This window comes from Eptesicus fuscus, chromosome 3, assembly GCF_027574615.1.
Source record: "Eptesicus fuscus isolate TK198812 chromosome 3, DD_ASM_mEF_20220401, whole genome shotgun sequence".
NCBI lineage: Eukaryota > Metazoa > Chordata > Mammalia > Chiroptera > Vespertilionidae > Eptesicus > Eptesicus fuscus.
In genome coordinates, this window is record NC_072475.1 from 6,359,432 (window position 1) to 6,379,474 (window position 20,043).

At 46.7% G+C, this 20,043-nt stretch overlaps 1 protein-coding gene across 2 annotated transcripts in view; it reads left to right on the plus strand.

Moving 5' to 3' along the window:
* BACE2 (beta-secretase 2) overlaps window positions 1-14,603 on the plus strand; it is a 76,900-nt gene extending 62,297 nt beyond the window's left edge. The window contains exon 9 of one of the 2 annotated variants that reach the window (XM_008145782.3): window positions 12,942-14,603. In XM_008145782.3, the coding sequence (XP_008144004.2) occupies window positions 12,942-13,195 (254 nt within the window). In that variant the 3' untranslated portion in view covers window positions 13,196-14,603. The remainder of the gene's footprint in view (window positions 1-12,941) is intronic. The other variant, XM_054713556.1, reaches the window with a different exon arrangement.
* The last annotated feature ends 5,440 nt before the right edge of the window (window positions 14,604-20,043 follow it).

Genomic DNA, 20,043 nt, shown 5'->3' on the forward strand with positions numbered 1-20,043 from the left:
TTGGCTCGGCGGTTCTGGTCCAGGGTCTCCCCTAAGGCTGCAGCATCTGAAGGCTGGAGGGTCCCCTCCAAGCTGGGTCATGTGCTTGCCAGGGCCCCTCCATTCCGTGCCATGTGGATCTTGCTACAGGCCTATCTGAATGTCCCCACGATGGGTTCCTGGTCAGCCCAGAACAAGTGAGCCCAGAGACAATGTGCGTCAGAGCATCCGAGACAGAAGCCACCTGCATTCTGTAAACTAATCTTGGAAGTGATACGGTGTCACTTCTGCCCTATCCTTTTGGTAGATGGGGGAGGGGAATACACAAGAGTAAATACCAGGAAGTGGAGTCATTGAAGGTCATCCTAGAAGCTGGCCATCAACCTCCTATATAGTAAAGAGCTAATATGCAAATGCTCATCACACCCTCATGCCCTCATGCCGGAACAGACACTCAACACTGGGGAGAGAGGGACCAGCCAGGCACAAATGAGCTCTCGAGAGAGGAATGGAGACCAGCCAGGCTGCGGCCCAGGAGAGGGACAAGCCGCCCCCCTCTGCGGTCCCGGGCACCAGTGGCTGGGCCTGCAGCCCGGGGGAGGGACAAGCCACCCATCCCACGGTCCCAGGTGCCAGTGGTTGCGCCTGCAGCTGCGGCCTGGGAGAGGGACAAGCTGCCCACCCCACGGTCCCGGGCGCCTGCAGCTGCGGCCGGCCTGGGTGAAGCCGGCCCGGGTCCTGGGTGTCTGCGGCCGGCCAGAGGGAGGGAAGCCCGGGTCCCAGATGCCTATGACTGGCCAGAGGAGGGAGTCCTGGGTCCCGGATGTGGGGCGAAGCAGAGGCGACTAGGGGCGATCAGGCCAGCAGGGGAGCAGTTAGGGGTGGTCAGGCAGGCAGGCAGAGGTGGTTAGGGGCAATCAGGCAGGCAGAGGTGGTTAGAGGCGATCAGGCAGGCAGGCAGGCGAATGATTAGGAGTCAGTGGTCCCAGATTGTGAGAGGCAGTCAGACATCCCCCAAGGGTTCCCAGATTGGAGAGGGTACAGGCTGGGCTGAGGGACACCTCCCCCGCCCTGTGCACAAATTTCATGCACCGGGCCTCTAGTATACCTATAAATAGTGTTTACAACAAAACACAAGTTGGTCATTTGGGTTTCTTGGTGTTTCTTAATTTACACGACTGCTGTTGTATGGTGGATATCCTTTGTCAACTTGCGTTACTGTTCACCATTACTTTTCCTAGGTTGCCCACATTCCTACAAGTACTAGGTCGTTCATTCTGACTGCTGTATAGTATTCCATTGTGTGAGTATACCCAGATCACTTACCCAGTGCCGCCTTGATTTACATCTGGTGTTTTCTAACATTTGCGAATATAAACAATACTTTGGTGATCCTCTTGTGCACGCAGATGAGATCTGGAAATGGAATTTCTAAATGATTTGGTGTGCTGGTCGTCAGCATTACTGGCTACCGTCAAATTGGTCTTCAAAGTAGCTGGGCCACCAGAATTTCCATTCTGTCAAAGTATTATCGTAGTTGTTTTGCTTTTTGCCAATCTGTGTGAAATAGTATCATATTTTAATTGATTACATCTGAGATGACTTACCTTTTGATATGTTTATGGAATGTTTGAGCTTTTTCTCAGATGGTGGATTTTTCTATTAACAGCTTTGCATGGGTTTCTACTTTTTTATTGACATATAAATTCTTTCTATATTTGAGATTAATTTTTCTGGGCTATGTGCATGGTGAATCTCTTCTGATCTCTCTGGCTTTTTTTTTCTTTCTTGTTTTTGGTGTCTTTTATTTACATTTTTTCTTAAATTTAGTGAAATAAAATTTACTAATCTTTCTTATGGTTTTACTCTGCTCTTATTTAAGAAATTCTTCCTTAATCTAAGAAAATAGAGTTGTTGTTTTTAAAGATACTATATACTTTCTAAAATTTTTCTTCTAAAATGTGAAATAGGAATCTAATTCTTATAAGGATATTCAATTTTCTCAACATCATTTACTGAATATATAGTTTCCCCTCTGATTCCTCTCAATATTTAATTATGGAAAATTTAAATATGTGTATTGGCCATTTTTTCTTCAGCCATGTTCAGTCTGTTTAACCTATTCAGTGAGTTTTCAGTTGCATCGACTATATTTTTCATTCTAGACATACTATTTTGCACTTTTTCAAACCTACTAACTCAATTTTTGTAGTGTTCTATATTTTGTTGTGGCTTCTATCCCCTTTATCTCCATTATCATTTTTAATTTAATTTGAAAGGTTGGCTAGGGAATATTCAAAAGCTACAATGAATCATATAGTGCCCCGCTCAGGGACAATCCTATGAGTCCATAAAGGCCGCCCTCATGATTATTTTTTTCAGCCTTATGATCGCCCCTGCCTGCCTGATCACCCCTAACTGCTCCTTATGATCTTAGGAAACATCCACATTCTAGTACAGTGGTTCTCAACCTTTCTAATGCCGCGACCCTTTAATACAGTTCCTCATGTTGTGGTGACCCCCAACCATAAAATTATTTTCGTTGCTTCTTCATAACTGTAATTTTGCTACTGTTAATGAATCGTAATGTAAATATCTGTGTTTTCCGATGGTCTTAGGCTCTACAGCAGCGGTTCTCAACCTGTGGGTGGCGACATTAGAAAGGTTGAGAACCACTGTACTGGAATGTGGATGTTCTTTAATCTATTTCACCAATCGTTATTCGTAGACATGTAGGTCGTTTCCAATCTCTGGTTGTTAGAAACAATGGATACCATGTATATATGTCTGCTAACACCCGGGAGTATGCCTCTCGGTGAGAGTGTTGGAAGTGGACTTGCTGGGTTAAAGGGGACTCACCTGTGACTTTGATTGATGACTTTGATGGAAGTTGTTGCATGGCTGCGGTAGAGGGGATGCTTCTCTGTATCCGGCTCTGCCCGTTCTCTGGCGTGGACCTGGTGGCCTGTTCCTCCAGGCAGCCTCACCAGCGTGGGATCATCACATGCCAGGAAACTGTGCCAATCTGATAGGCGTAGAACATGATCTCAGTGTGACTTTAATTTGTTCTACTTTATATGCATGAGGTTGAGTTTATTTTCTAAGGGCATTTGTTTTTCCTTTTCTGTGAACTATCCACTCATATCTTTTTCCCATTTATTTTTTCCTGTTAGGTTCTTAGTATATTTTTGTTGGTGGTGGTAGTTTTTCTGTATTTATCTGTAGGAGCTCTCTATGTAGTTAAGAAATTAGTCATTTGTCTGGAGAAAAAAAAAAACTTGAATTCATATCTCAATGGTAAGTTATTTTTGAACTTATAATGAATTTTAATAGAAAATATTTATTTTTATGTATTTAAGTATATCAGTTGTTTGCTTTAAGGCTCTTAGGTTTCATGTCACGTGTTAAATGGTCTTTCTCACTAAAATTTTTTGTGATTTATTCAAGGACTTTCATGTTTGATTTACTTTGGCATAGAATGTACGTAAACTATTTTCTCCGAAGATGACTACCCAATTGTACCTATAACATTGAATAACCCACCTTTTCTTTATTAATTTGAAATCCCACTATGATTTCATATTAAATTCCAGTCAATATTTAGGACACATATATTTATTTATGGATTTTTTTAATTCTGTTCCATTGATGTGTCTTATAGTATTAGATTCTTTTTGTTATTTTCTTTTCAAAACTTCCTTCCTAGTCTTTCTTAATTTTCTTTCCTTCCTGAACTTTTGAATTCGCTTGTTTAGTTAAAAAAAATTTTTATTGGTAAGTTAGTGAGTTTCTAATCACTTTAAACACAGCTACTGCATCGTCTCACGCAGACTGTTGTGTTTTCTGTCATCGATGGGGGTTAATTCCTCCTTCTGTGTCTGTGGACTGTTCTCTCTTGGTGGGTATTTTCTCACTTGGTCTGCAATGTTTTGCTGGGGGCTTATTTAGTGGGAGTGCCCACCCCCGCCCTCACCCTCTGGGAGAGTTCAGTGCACTTTGGGTTGTAAAAGTGTCGCTAAAAAGCAGTGTCGGCCCTGGCTGGTGTGGCTCAGTTGGTTGGGCATCATCCCGTGCACCAGGAGGTTATTGGTTCCATTCCCGGTCAGGGCACAGGCCCGGGTTGTGACTCCATCCCTGTTGGGGAGCATGCCAAAGGCAGCCAGTTGGTGGTGTTTCTCTCTCATCGATAGTTCTCTCTTCCTCTCTCTCCTCTCTCTAAAATCAATAAACACACTTTTCATGAAAAAAGCCATGTTGCATCTGTTCTGCTGAGTGTCCTCAGATCATGAAAACTTCAGGGTTTCTGCACCAAGGCCGGAAGCTTGAGGTTGCGTTTGGAGGCTCCATTTGTCCTGGGAGATTCTTCCTTGTCCTCCTTCCCCCCCACCCCCCGCCCGCCCTGCCTCCTCACACCTTGGACAGTTAGACTTCCATGTGGGTAGTTTTCCAGCTCCTTCCACCAGTGGACCAGGATGTCACTGGCATCTCGGCTCTAGGGTCCATCTCCTTGATGCTGGGGTCAAGTCTTCTGCCACTCCCCCCCCCCCCACCCCCCCACACACACACACCTGGGCTTTGTAATCCTAACCGCCCCCCCCACACACACACACACACCTGGGCTTTGTAATCCCAACCGCCCCCACACACACACACACACACCTGGGCTTTGTAATCCCCACCACACACACACACACACACACACACACACACACACACACACACACCCCTGGGCCTTGTAATCCCCACCACACACACACACACACACACACACACACCTGGGCTTTGTAATCCCCACCACACACACACACACACACACACACACACACACACACACACACACCCCTGGGCTTTGTAATCCCCAACACACACACACACACACACACACACACACACACACACACCTGGGCCTTGTAATCCCCACCACACACACACACACACACACACACACACACACACACACACACACCTGGGCTTTGTGATCCCTAGCCCTGGGGCCTATGTCTGAGCTCAGCTACGTATTTAAAAGTTGGGAATTATATTTGATCCTCATTTCTGTGTGTGATCGTTGGAGGAAGTGCCACCTTTGTGCCAACCAGCACACGACGGAGCCAAAACCCTTTGGGAGCGGCCCTTCTCTCCCCGTGTCTTTGGGTTGTCATCTCATTTGTGTCTGACAGACACTTAGCTCCTAGGACTGGGCTTCCCTGTAAGGGTTGGGACAGGGTGGGAACGAGGCCAGCGAGTGAGAGAGCTCACCTCCTGGGGAGCTTTATAGACGCACGTGGCCCACGTCCTCACCTCCTGTCTCAGCCAGGGCATCTCAGGGCGCCGGTTGGTGGGAGGGTGGTGGGCATTTTGGGAAAAGGGCCCCAGATGCTTCTGTTACGCTGCCCTGCCTCTTCTCAACCGGCCCCCTCTCCACACCCCTCCCGAGAGGCACTCTTCCAGCCTCAGACCAGAGCCCGTAGACGAGGCGGCAGTCAGGGTGTGCATGGAGCTGGCCCGCCTGGATCTTCAGCCGATGGTCTCACGTCCCTGGAACAGATCCTGGAGACGGGCCCTGTCAACGGCCCGTGTCTCCGGGGCCAAGCGTCCTGCATCCAGGAAAATAATAGCGTTCAAACTGACAACTCTCTTCATGTGTCCACAGCTTCTGAAATGCCACCCAGCTCTTTTTATAGCTGGAGACGTGCAGCCCCCGGCGCTGTGCGGATGGCAGCTTGTACACGGAGGCATCGTGGGTTTGGCAGTCCTCACTGAGTTTTCTTTGCTGCAGGTTGAAAGTGGATCATCTGGTCCATGTTCATGTGTAAAAATAGGAACATTCGCTGTTAAGAACAGAGCTGCGGAGCTGTGCTCTGCCTTCTACTTAGAATCCCATCAAACGATGTCAAGGCCAGCTGGTGGGGCTCGGTGGTTGTGCATTGACCTATGAACCAGGAGGTCACAGTTCGATTCCCAGTCAGGGCACATGCCAAGGCTGTGGGCTTCCCCAGTAGGGGGCGTGCAGGAGGCAGCCGATCAATGATTCTCTCTCATCATTGATGTTTTTATCTCTCTTCTCTCTCTCTCTCCCTTCCTCTCTGAAATCAATAAAAAATATATCTTAAAAAAAAAAAAGAGCCCTAACTGGTTTGGCTCAGTGGATAGAGCATCGGCCTGTGGACTGAAGGGTCCCAGGTTCGATTCCGGTCAAGGGCATGTACCTTGGTTGCAGACACATCCCCAGTAGGGGATGTGCAGGAGGCGGCTGATGGATGTTTCTCTTTCATCGATGTTTCTAACTCTCTTTCCCTCTCCCTTCCTCTCTGTAAAAAAATCAATAAAATATATTTTTTTTAAAAAAAGAAGAAAAGAAAAAGATGTCAAAGCCACAGGGCCCCCAGGGCAGAGACTGGGCAGCCCTGCTTCCTCCTTTCATAGGGGGGACCCCTGAGCCCCGGCAGCAGTGGCTTTCACGTGCCCACGGAGCAAGTGGCCCTGGGTCCAGACGTCTGTGCTGCAGGTCCAGACCCTCCTCGGAAACCACCTCGGGACTGAGTAACCCGTCTTCGGAAACTGTTCACTTTCTTCTGCATGCCATGGCGAAAAAGATCTGTCCATTCTCGTTTTTGTTTATTTATTTATTGTTTAATTTTATTTCATCTCTTCCATCACCATTTATGCAATCACCACACTGTTCTCCATTAGTGTAGAAGTCCTCGGACATATATTTTCATTCTTCCTGGGTAAATCCATAGTGTGGCATGGCTAGTTCATATGACAGAAATATGTTTCATTTCCCAAAAAAACTGCCAAACTGTTTTTCATAGTCACGTTCCAGTTCCTCTACATTCCACCAACATTTGCGATGGTCGGTCTTTTGTTGTTGTTAATCTCACGCAAGGATATTTTTTCCATTGAGTTTTAGAGAGAATGGCAGGGAGGAGGGAGAGAGAGAGAGAGACAGAGAGACAGAGAGAGAGAGAGAGAGAGACATGTGAGAGAGAGACATCGACTGGTTGCCTCCTGCATGTGCCCCAACTGGGGCCAGGGATGGAACCTGCACCCCCAGTACCTGATCTTGACCGGGAATCAGACTTGACACCCTCTGTGTGTAGGCCAACCTCTAACCACTAAGCCATGCTGGACAGGGCTCAGTCTTTTCTATAAAATTAATTATAAAACATTTCAAATCCTCACCCAAGGAGGACAATGCCCCAACCAGCTGAGCCACACCGGCCAGGGCTGGTCAGCCTTTTCCATTTTAATAGCTACTTGGTGGTACCTCACTGTGGTTTGAATTTGCATTTCCCCGATGACTTAATAACCTGGAGCATCTCTTCACGTGGGTATATGCCACTCACACATCTTGGCTGAAGTGTCTTTTCAGATTTTCTTGCCCATTTTTATATTGAATTCTTCGCCTTCTCATTATTGCGTTTTCAGAGTTCTGTATGTTCGGAATTCAAATCCTTTATAAGAAATGTAACTTGCAAGTATTTTTTCCCCAGTCTTTTCTGTCGCTTAATATCATCTTTCAAAGAGAAGGTCTTAATTTGGATAAAGTAAAACTCATTCTTTTTTTCCTTTACGGTGGGTACTTTCTGGTATTATAACTAAGACATGTTCTGCCTAACTCAAGGACTTTTCCTCCTGTGCTTCCTTATAGAATTCTTCTAGTTTCAGAAAAGGGTTATTTAGTTTCCAGGTAATGATGGATTTTCCAGGTATCTTTTCTGTTATTGACTTCTAACTTAATTCTAACTGTGGTCAGAGAACATAGAATAAACCAAGCCTTTTTATGGTTATTAAAACTTGTTTTATAGACTGTAATAGGGCCCATCTTGTTAAATATTTCATCTGCTCTTGAAAACAATGAATAGTCAGCTGTGTGGGTGGAGTATTCTATAAATTGTCAATTAGGTCAAGCTGGTTGGTAGTGCTGGTAAGGTAGGCTGTGTCCTTACTTATTTCTGTCCACTTGCTCTATCTATTATTGAGAAAGGGATGTTGAAATCTCTATTTTTGTGGATTTGTTCATTTCTCCTTGCAGTTTCATCATTCTTTTTCCATGTATTTTGAAACTCTTATTAGGTACATAAACATTTCGTATTGTTATGTCCTGTTTACGATTGAACATTTTATTGTTATGAAATTACCATCCTCATCCCCAGCCATACTCTTTGCTCTGAATCTACTCTGTTTAGCCTTATTATAAACTCTGGGTTTCTTTTGATTAGCATTAGTGTGATACATCTTTTTCCATCCTTTATCTTTTAATATAGCTGAGTATTTACGTTTAAAATGGGTTACTGGTAGGCAGCATATAGTCATGAAATTAAATATTGCTTTTTATCTCATTTGACAACCTCTGCTTTCTCGTTGGGGTGTTTAGACCACAGATTGGCAGACAACAGCGTGCCAGCCAAATCTGGCATGTAGCCTGTTTTTGAACCAAGAATAGTTTCTACATCTTTAAAGGGCTTATGTAAAAAGGATCAGAAAGAGTATATGATAGAAATCGTTTGTGGCCCAAAAAGCTTACCGTGTTTTCTATGTGGTCCTTGCAGAGAAAGTGTGCCAGCCCCCGGTGTAGACTGTATTGAATGTGATGATCGGTGTGGTTGTGTTTAAGTCAACCATGTTGTTATTTGTGTTATCTGTCTCACCTGTTCTTTTTCCACCTGTTTTCCTCATATCCTGCCTTCTTTTGGATTATTTCTGTTCCTTTTTTATCTCCTCAGCTAGTTAATTAGCTGTTACTCTTTGTTGTGTTACTTTAGTGGTCGCCTTAGGGTTTATAGTGTACACCTTTATCGAAGTCTGCCACTTCATACAGTAGAAGAACCCACAACTGTATACCTCCACTTCTCCCCGCTGCCCCCTGTGCTGTCACTGTCCTACAGTTCACTTATGCGTATGTTAACCCACCCAGTATATTGTCGTTGTTCTTGCTTTAAATCAGTTACCTTCTTACCTGTTTGCAGTTAAGCATGCAGGTGTTCGCATGGCCTCCATAGTTCTCATTTCTGGTGTTCATCGTTTCCTTGTGTAGGTCTAGGTTTCCGCCTGATATCATTGATCTTCTGCTTGAAGAGCTTCCTTTAGTGTATTTTATAGGGCAGGTCGGCTGTGATGATTTTTTTTCAGCTTTATTGAGGTATAAGTGAAAAATAAAAGTTATATATATTTAAGAGGTACAACTCAATGTTTTGGTATACACATGCATTGTAGAATGATCACCACAATCAAACTAACGAACATATTCATCCCCTCACACAGTTACCATTTTCTTTCTTTTTTGGCGGTGGTGTTGGTAGAATATTGAAGATCTACCCTCTTAGCAAATTTCAAGTATACAATATAATATTGTTAACTACAATCACCACATTGTACATTACATCTCTAGGTCTTATTCATCTTACATACCTGAAACTATATACCCTTTGGCCCACATCTCCCCATTCCCCCCTCCCTCCAGCCCCTGGCAGCCACCAGTCTACTCTTGGCTGCTTAGTTCGACTATTTTAGATTCCACATATAAGTGAGATCTCCCAGCATTTGCCTTTCTGTGTCTGGCTTATTTCTCTTAGCATAGTATCATCTAGGTCCATTCATGTTGTCATAAATGACAAGGTTTCCTTTTTTTTTTAAGGCTGGATAATATTCCAGTGTATATGTGTGTGCGCATCTTCTTGTGATGAATTCTTTCGGCTTATGTGTGTCTGAAAATGTCTTTATCTTTACTTTTGAAAGATATTTTTGCTTGGTATAAAATTTAGGTTGGCAGTGCGTCCCCCCACCACCACCACCACCACCACCTCCACCCCATGTCTTATAGCTTGCATTATTTCTGACATGAAATCTTCTTTAATCCTTTTTGTCTCTTTGTATAAAATATTTCGTTTTTCTCTCTCTGCTTTTAAGATTTTCTCTTTATCACTGGTTTTCAGGGATTCACTGGTGTAGTCTACTTCATGTTTCTTGTGCTTTGGATTCTTTGAGCCACTTGGATCTGTGGTTTATAGTTTCCATCAAATTTAGAAAAATTATGTTAGATCTTCAAATATTTTTTCTCCTCACCCCCTTCTTTCATTTGGGTAGTCTAATTGCATGGATATCAGCCCCTCTAAGTAGTCCCACATGTTACTGAGCTTCTCTATATGTTTTGCTCCTTAATATTTCATTTTGGATTACTTCTATTATATTTTCAAGTTCGCTAGTCTTGTTTTCTACAGTGTATAATCTGCTATTAATACTGTGCGGTGTATTTTTCATCTTGCATATTGCAGTTTTTATCTCTAGAAGTTTGATTTAGGTCTTTTCTAAAAATAGCTAGTGTCAGTATTGAGTTGAATCCTTGAGCACCCAGCGAGGGTGCAAGAATTGTTTGCTGGTTTTGGAACCACTCCCTCCGCACATTGGAATTGGGCTCAGGAACCCAAAACAGTGCTCAATACTTTTGTATCTTGACAAATATTCCTGAGATTTGTTCTTTTTTTAAATATATTTTTATTGATTTCAGAGAAGAAGGGAGAGGGAGAGAAAGATAGAAACATCAATGATGAGAGAGAATCATTGATCAGCTGCCTCCTGCAAGCCCCCCACTGGGGATTGAGCCCACAACTTCGGGCAAGTGCCCTTGACCAGAATCGAACCTGGGACCTTTCAGTTCGCAGGCCGATGCTCTATCCACTGAGCCAAAATGGTTAGGGCCTGAGATTTGTTCTTGATCGGTTAAGTTACTTAAAAAGAGTTGATCCTGTCGTGCCTTGCCTTTGAGCATCATGAGATGGGATGAGAGCAGTGTTTAATCTATGGTTAATTTTTCCTGTGACAGACAAAAGACTCTTCGTGCTCTCGGGGACACCCTGTGAGCTGGGTTTGTTCTTTCTCTTTCTCTCTGGGAAAGAGAGTGAACAGGAAACAGTTGGCAATAGGCACTATTCTCAGCCCTATGTGAGCCCCAAGCACTACTGCTTCCATTCCTCTCCAGTGGTTCTTGCACAGGATGTCACTCCTTTTTTTTGGTCAGCCCCCAGATGAAGGCTCCAGGGGGCCCCTGGGGAGTATGGAATTTCCTTCTGCACAGCTGCCCTCTGTCCTTGACTCTCCCTACAAACTCTGCCAGGTTCGTCCACCTGTCTCCCCAGCGCGGGGTGCTCTGCTGGCTTCTGCCCGTGTCTCTGTTCCCTGCGCCGCCACCCGGAAACGTTCCCGCGTCATCAGTACGCTGAACGACTGTCCTCGCTTCATCTGTTGCCCGCCTCTCAGGACTTACGGTCGCTCCTCACCCAACTTCCAAGATCTCCAGAATTTTCTTTCCATATACTTTGTCCAGTTTCTGAGTTATTTCAGGTGGGAGGGTACATCTGGTCCCTCCTACTCCGTTTTGTCTGGAAACAGAAGTGATTTCAGGTCATTTTAAGTTCTTTATGCCTCCCTGGATTAGGGTTTTTGCACTGAGTATGTTCCACCCTCATAATTGCATGTGTTAAAGCATCTCTATTTATAAAGCAAATACATGTTTTAAAAGACAGATGACCTGCGGTGAAAAGACATTTGCAACTGCCTCCCGGGTGAGAGCCTCGTCTAAGTGTCGGCCAGCAGAAGCCGCGGGATCGGTTTTAGCTGGCTTTCTCTTTGTTCGCCACTCGTCATGAATTCGATGGTGCACTCATTTACCACTCTCGATTCTGGGTGTTCTGTACACTGTACATGTAACATAGGACCAGCGTGGGGTGGAGAAGGAGCACCTGGGCCAGTCCGACCCAGGTGGTCATGGACTCCATGAAGAGTGTGGGTCAGGCTGGTGCAAGGACACTACCCATTGTAGAGGTTTTGTGGTTGTTGAATATACTCTTTTAAGTACTTTGTTCTTTAAGTATAGTTGACATACAATATTATATTAGCTTTAGGTGTACAACACAGTGATTTGACATCTACATACCTTAAAATACGATCAGCACATTAAGTCTAGCGATCCTGTCACTATGCAAACATCACAATATTCACTAACTATATCCCCCTTCACCTTTTCACCCATCCCTCTGCCCTCATCCCCTCTGGCAAGCACCATTTTGATCTCTGGTGTTTTTTTTTCAGTCTGTTTGGAGGCTTTTGGGTTTGGCTTGGTTTTTGTTTTGTTTCATTTTCTGGGTTTTTTTTAGATTCCACATGTAAGTGAAACCATACAGTATTTGTCTTTCTCTGTCTGACTGATGTCACTTAGCATAATACTCTTTGGGCCCACCCATGTTGTCATGAATGGCAAGATTATGTTTTTTCGTCTGTTTGTTTTTTATGGCTGAGTAATATTCCATTGTGCATATGTACCACGTCTTGGTCAATTCATTTGTGGACACCCAGGTGTCTTCCATGCCTTGGCTGTCATAAGGAATGCCGAATGAACACGGGTGCATATGTCTTCTCGCATTAGTGTTTTTCTTTTCTTTGGAGAGCTACTCAGAAGTGGGATTGCTGCGTCCTATGGTGCAGCCATTATGAAAAAACAGTGTAGAGATTCCTCTGGAAACTGAAAGTAAAGCTGTCACATTGTAGAATTAGGACCCTCCAGAGCGTGGGCCCAGGTGACTCCACCGGGGAGGTCCCCAGAATGCAGGCGGGTTCAGCTGAGCTTTTGGCTGTGGATACTGCTGCTCTCTTCCTTTCTCCCAACCAACCTACCCAGCTCGGCCTGCCAGGCACGGACCGATGCTCTCACCTGCCCTCCGGGGAGTGCCTGGTGCCTCCCTGTGTGCCCACATGAGCCTTGAAACACGCTGTCATTTCAGTCCCGAGGGATGGACCCGCCGAACTGCCACCGAGACTCCCCCAGGGCTCGCCCAGAGCCTGAGCCGTTGGACCTGGTGCCATGAGGCTGTGGCTTGATAAAGCGTGGGGGGGGTATCTCTTTTGTCGTGTGTTAGCTATGGACTGCTCATCTCATAGCTGTGCATTTCCCCCTTCTGTCTCCTCAGAAATTGCAGGTACCCCGGTGTCTGAAATTTCTGGGCCTTTCTCAACAGACGACATAGCCAGCAACTGTGTCCCCACCCTGCCTTTGAACGAGCCCATTTTGTGGATCGTCTCCTACACGCTCATGAGTGTGTGTGGAATCATCCTTCTTACCTTAATCATCCTGCTGCTCCTCCCGTACCGGTGTCGGCACGCGCCCCGGGACCCCGAGGCTGTCAACGATGAGTCCTCCCTGGTCCGGCATCGCTGGAAATGAAGAGCAAAGCCTGAACTCCAGCAGCCTTGAACGCAGCTACTAAGAGAATTAAGTCCCAGGTGCAGCAGGCAGGGGGCGCCAGGCCAGGGTGCTCCCCATGTCCATTCCTCTTAAATCTCTCTTCTGCTCCCAGATGCCTTCCAGATTCACTGTATTTTGATTCTTTTGATTTCTTCGCGTCCTTCTTCCGAGGAAAATGATAATAAAAAACCACCTCATTCTAAACCAAAACAGAGTGAACTGGGCTTCAGACTCTATGTGACTGGCATACCACACCGTCTTGATGTGCCTCGAAATAAAAGCAAGCCGTGGCTAGCGCGCCTCGCTCCGCTCCCATCTCTGCAGAAGGGAGTGCATATAGTCTCTCTCTTTCCTCAGCTCCCAGAAGCTTTTCATCCATTGCACTTAAGGGAGTTCTGCACCGGGCGTCCACCAGGGCCCGAGGGGTCCAAGAAGGCTCCCGATACGATGGCAGCCTGGGGCCTGATGATAGAACCGTCTGCCCTTCTGAGTCGGAGACAGCAGCAGTTTTCTGGGCCTTTCTGGGCCCTGAATGGAGATCGGCACCCAGGGGTCCTCACCACCCTCTCTGCAGATGGAAGGCCTTTGCCCATCGCGATGGAGTGAGGAGGAAGCCTGCTTTTTGTACTCAATGCCTCCATAGTATTGTTGGCGTGGAGGTAAAAGACAAACGCTACCTCCACCGTGACTCTGCCCGGGGTCCTAGCCCAGGTGGGGGTGCAGGAGGCTGGCTCCGAACCGCACACGCATCGGGAGCTCCCGCCACCACGCTGGGCTTTGTCTCCTATGCTCATCTTAAAGCCAGTAAGCGGCGTTTCAGTGACAGAAACAAAGTCTATGTCACTGGCTTAGTGGTTCCTTTTCCCAAATCTTCTACGAAGGTAGGTTGATGGTGACCCTTGAGAGAAGCAGGAAGCGGCTAAATGCCTGCACTTCTGACCGGCTCTCGGGGGAAGGAGGACGCAAGACATGCCAAGGACTTGGAGGGACCTTGTAGCTATTCCTGTGCTTTGAAACCACGCGTCTCCATGTGCAGAACCCCTTGGACTCAAGCACACCCGCCTGCATCCGCTTAAACCAACCGGTTGAGCGGGTGACCCACATGCCTCTTCCCTGGGGCGCGTTCCGTCTTTGGCGCCCCGTTGGGGTGCAGGGGTATCTTTATCTGGGGAAATCCCCTCTTGCTATCATTTGAGGCCTTTGCCAAAGAAAAGCAAAAACCTGTAACTCGATATAATCAGCCTTATATGATCTGATGTACCTGGGAGAAGGGCTCCAAGCCAGCGTCCCTTCTCCCTTGTCTGTGTGCCAAGTTCAATGTTCACTCTGCGTTGCCATTGCGGTGAGTTGGATGTGTAATAAAATCCCACTGGAAGGGCTAACGGTGGAGGACCTCCTCTGGCTGGAGTGTGGTTTGTGTCCCACGTAGGCTACCTGTGGGCTGTCGGCCACCTGCTCCGCTCACTGGGTCCCCAGGTCGCCTCCCTATTTAGAAATAAATGCCAGTGCCAAAGGGATGGGAGGCCGCGCACTACGTGTCCTGGTGACCTCACAGACCAGCTCTCGCAGGTGCTTGTGCAGAAAAACATGACCTTTCTGTGTTATTCTAGCTACAGTTCAAGCACGGCAGGATTGAGCCCTCTCGGGATGGGGTGGTGGGATGAAACTTATCAGATTCTCGCCATCACGTCTGGTCTCAGCTCGTTAGTATATGGAAGATCTATCTCAGAGTTAGAAATCTCCGGAGGCCTAATCCTCTCCTTCCCTTATTGGCCTTCTCACTGGCAGCTGTTTTGTAGGCCACTTTGCCTAGAAGGGAAGGCAGCACCCCTCGATGGCACCTCCCCCTTGCTTCGAAAAGCCTGACCCCCTGAAATAAGAGAGTTGCAGGTGTGACCTGGTTAGTTTTGCTTCCTACGTCTTCGGGGCAGGTGTCCTCCGTGCCATTTCCCTGGTCAGGTGTCTGAGCTCAGAATGTTTCTATTGCAGCCCATTAGCAGACACGTACATGATAAGAGCCAATTCGATTTCATGCTGGGGTGTTTGGAGGAAGTGTGCTATAATTCTCTGTATTTCGTCTCAAGTTTCTCTACCTTTTCATCTCCTGTGTCATTGGATGTGACATTTTAATGGGAATACTTAAATTACAAAAGCCTAATTTAGCACCAAGAATGAAACAGACCCATGGATGCGGGACATTTTCTTGGCATAGCTTGCTGCTGAAAATTGGACCCTGAGTCAAAACCCCGTTAGCGGCTCCCACCTCCTCCAGTTACGTAAATTGAGACTTGGCTCAGGAAACCTTCAAGGAGCTTGTTTTGAGCAGGAGAGGAAGTAGCAACCGTTTGAGGGTGTCATTCTGAGCCGGTGACACACCGTGAGAAGTGCTGGGAGGTGGTTCTTTCCTGAAAGCTGCAGCTTAGCATCAGGCTGTTGTCAAACCCTTGTCAGCTCTCTGATGGGCAATGGACGCTTCTACGGCAGGGGTTCTCAACCTTTCCAATGCCGCGACCCTTTAATACCGTTCCTCATGTTGTGGTGACCCCCAACCATAAAATTATTTTCGTTGCTACTTCATAACTGTAATTTTGCTACTGTTAATGAATCGTAATGTAAATATCTGTGTTTTCCGATGGTCTTAGGCTCTACAGCAGCAGTTCTCAACCTGTGGGTCGCTAGCAGGATCGCCTAAGACAGTGGTCGGCAAACTCATTAGTCAACAGAGCCAAATATAACAGTACAACGATTGAAATTTCTTTTGAGAGCCCAATTTTTTAAAAAACTTCTTCTAACGCCACTTCTTCAAAATAGACTCGCCCAGGCCTGTGGTATTTTGTGGAAGAGCCACACTCAAGGGGCCAAAGAGCCACATGTGGCTCGCGAGCCGCAGTTTGCCGACCACTGGCCTAAGACCATCGGAAAACACAGATATTTACATTACGATTCATAACCGTAGAAAAATTACAGTTATGAAGTAGCAAAGAAAATTATTTTATGGTTGGGGGTCACCACAACATGAGGAACTGCATTAAAGGGTCGCGGCATTAGAAAGATTGAGAACCACTGTTCTATGGGAACAATCCTTATAATCCTGATGAAGTATTTGGAAGCCTGAAATGAAATCCTGTCTTCAGCAACCAAAGCTGTTTAGGAAATGGAACAGGCCCCTTCTTTCCTGGGGAATTGGAAAGCACCCCAAGTGAGAGCTCGGGGTCACCCGGCATTTCTCATGCTGTTCTGTATTCCTTCTGAACCTGAAACACGTGCGCAGCGTGAAAGGCCCCTGTGTGTGACAGCACAGGCTTCCTGAACATAGTCCGCTCCCCAACATCAGGAAGGATTTTACCTGATTCACCGGGAAATGCAGAGGTTCCGGTTGGAGATCAGTGTGGGGTTAACTGTGGATCAAAATTATGAAAGGACCTCCCAGCGATGCATCCCTCACTGCGTGGAGCTTCGGGTCATAGATTTTGCAAAGCAGTTGTGATTACATGATCTCATTTAGGAGGTGAGGAGGGAGTGTTTCATTATTTAATAGGATCCCTGGGAGAATGAAAATGTGTTAATTTCCCCTGTCCGGGCCCCCACGTCGGGGAGCTGCCAAGCCTGGTTCTCTTCTCAGTTCTGGCCTGGTGCCACTTGATGTCACTGGGAATAAATCGCCGCCCCACAGCCGGCTTCATCAACAACAATAATCCAGTTTCATAGACTCATTAAGGGAAACCAGACCATCGCCTGGGATAGAAGTGTGTTTTCGCTTGCACAGACTTATCACAATTGATGACAGAATTGTTCAGAATGAAGACTTGCCAGGAAGAGAATCTTTATTGTTTTTTTAGGAAAAAAAAACACACTAAACACCATAAAATGTAAAATTACAGTTTTGCCAAGAAAGATACTAGAGGTTTAGTGCCAAGAGAACTGCACGCAACAGACCTTACTGTGCACGTTTCTGCTGGGTCGTGAGAATGTCACATTCAAACTCATGACTGTTTACCAATTAAACAGCAAAGGGGGAGAAGACATGCTGGGAGCGGGAAGGAAAATTTAAAAATAATCAGAAGCATGGAACAAAATAAGCGGAATTGGCTCTTTTAAAAAAGTAGCTTTAATTCCAGGAACCCACAGATGTCTCTTACCCTTAAAGTTGCTGAATCAATTGGAGATGCAAATTATTTTATACAGCCGCCAACCCCAAACATCAGGAATATTCCAGCTGGGGTCCCGTGCCCCGTGTCAGCCTGGGCAGTGAGAAAAGTGGGCTCTTGCCCTGTGCATGGCCCAGGTCAGGTGATGAGCATCCCCAGGTGACTCTGGTGAGCGCCGACATGCTTCTGGCCTTGGGCAGGTAGAGACAGCCTGCCATGGCCGTCAGCCACGTCCGTGGAGTGTGGAAGTGAGAGCAGAGCCAGGCCTGCTGGTGACATCAGAGTGTCTGCCAAACCTCTAGTTCCCTTAGCTACTGGAACTAAATACAGGGGGGGGGGGGGCAAAAGTAGGTTTACAGTTCATATGGAAAATAATACAACAATACTATATAATAAAAGGCTAATATGCAAATCAACCGAACAGTGGAATGACCGGTCGCTAGGACGCGCACTGACCACCAGGGGGGCAGACGCTCAACACCGGAGCTGCCCCTTGGTGGTCAGTGCACTCCCACAGGGGGAGTGCTGCTCAGCCAGAAGCCCTGAGCTGGGCTCACGGCTGGCGAGCGCAGCGGCGGTGGCGGGAGCCTCTCCCACGGCAGTGCTAAGAATGTCCGACTGACAGTGGGGAGCGGGCCTAAGCCATCAGTTGGACGTCCCCTGTGGGCTCCTGGACTGTGAGAGGGCACAGGCCAGGCTGAGGGACCTCCTTCCCCTCCCACCCCCCGAGTGCACGATTTTCATGCACCGGACCTCTAGTTAGTAAGTAATAATACAAGACTAAACTCTGTGCTTTGCAGACTCACCATTATAAACCTACTTTTGCCCAGCCCTGTATGGGTGAGGATACTGCTGCAACCAATCAATACAGTGTTTTCTCCCCTACCCCTGAACTTCCTCGGGGTTCCTTATAATCCGGTGTTAACATGCAGATGGCCAGTGTTTCTAAACGACGTCGTACTGTGTGATTTCACAGCAACGTTGCTCTTAATGAGTGCCGGTCAGCTCGGGCTGGGCCAAGAGGCACAGAAAGGTTCCTGATAAACTCAGACCCAGCCCAGGAGAGAGTGACTCTGGACACCTGGTCTCTTAAGGCCCCGGGGCGGCCTGGCCCCTCGATACCGGCTGGATGGAGTTTGCGGTGCCTACGAAGCAGTGATGACGTGTGGGCGTTTCTCTTTGCAGGTGGAAAATTATTTGTATAAGACCAACTGGGCGAAGGCTAAATTTGTAGGTTCCACCTGGGTACCCCACCCAGGTCAGTCCGAGGAGGGTATTTTGCCACTATGGTCGTGTGATTGTGTAGTTACAAATGACAGATCTGTGAAATAGATTCCGAGTCCGTTGAGCCCAGCTGTCATCTTCATGGTATCACGGAAGGGGGCCTTGAACCCTCCAGTACCTTGACACCTAGCCTCCTTACCATTCGTGTTTTCCCACAGACTGCTCTTCATTCCTATTGGAATGTTTCTATTTTGACTCGTGATGGAGGCACGGATGAGGGGGTCTGAGAAGGCAGGGGTCTCCCCAGGCACAGGCTGTGTTTCTCTGTGGCTGGATGTGCCCCCGGTGGCTGGGATCGCTAAGAGAACTAAGGTGTCAGCTCCCTTCGTCGTATCTGTCGGAGCGAAATTTCACAGGAGCCTGGCAGTTTTGAAGTGAGCGCCTCTGAGTGAAAGTTCAGAAAACATTCGATGTTTCTCTTTTTGAGATAAAGAAAAAGGGATCCAAGTCCATGAAGGGTCTCTATAATGAAAACCACCCGAAATAAACTCCCTCAACTCCAGTTTCTTATAGAATGTTGTGTTCTTTGTGGCTGGTGTTATCAGCTTGGCATTTTTCTCTCTTTCCTCATTGCAGGTGCAATGTTGTCATCAGTGGGGGTCGGACGCGCTCAGGGTAGCCGTTAGTACCTGTGAGGAGAGAGAGAAGAAATCAGATTTGTCATGTAATGAAAGCTGAATCCTTGTCATCTAAAATGGTGTCTGTCCTCCCATTTCTGTTACTTGCACAGTTAAATATGCTTAAAGTGTAAAATCCCTGTGCTCTGCCTCTCAAAGCAGACACGCATGTTTCCTTAGGAAGGCTGCAAACCTGTGCCCTGAAGCAGCCGCCAGGAATTGCGCTTTGCAAGCTGTAGTGTGTAGACCTCAGACTAACAGCCTTTCATACTCAATTCTTAAGTGTACCTTGTACTTTTTAAAATGCTTAAGAGTATTTTGTATCTCCCTTTTGGAATTTCCCTCCACTTCCAGTACACGGCGCTGAGTTAAAGTCGCAGAGGACCGAGAGCTGGGGTCAGGAGGTGTCCGCCCCGTCTCGGAGGATGCTCTGCAGACACTGTCCAAGTTGTGCGCTTCAAAGCGCGTTTTCTAAAATGGTCGTATTTTTTTGTACTTGTATGTTCCACCAACTTAAGGGTAAACCATTGAAAAGGAGATAGAAGACTCTGGTTTGTTTGAATAAATAATACTTCCAACACGATGGGCTTGGAATTTTTTTTCAATGCCCAGTTCAAGTCTTGGTTCTGAAGGGACAGTCGGTGATGCGTCATGGTCCCCGAACCTCCACGACTGGATGTAGGTTCCCAGAAAGGAGCGGAGATAAAACTGAATGGAGGGAGGGTCCAAGCTCGATCGTTAAGGTGGCAGGCGTCCTCAAACTACGGCCCGCGGGCCA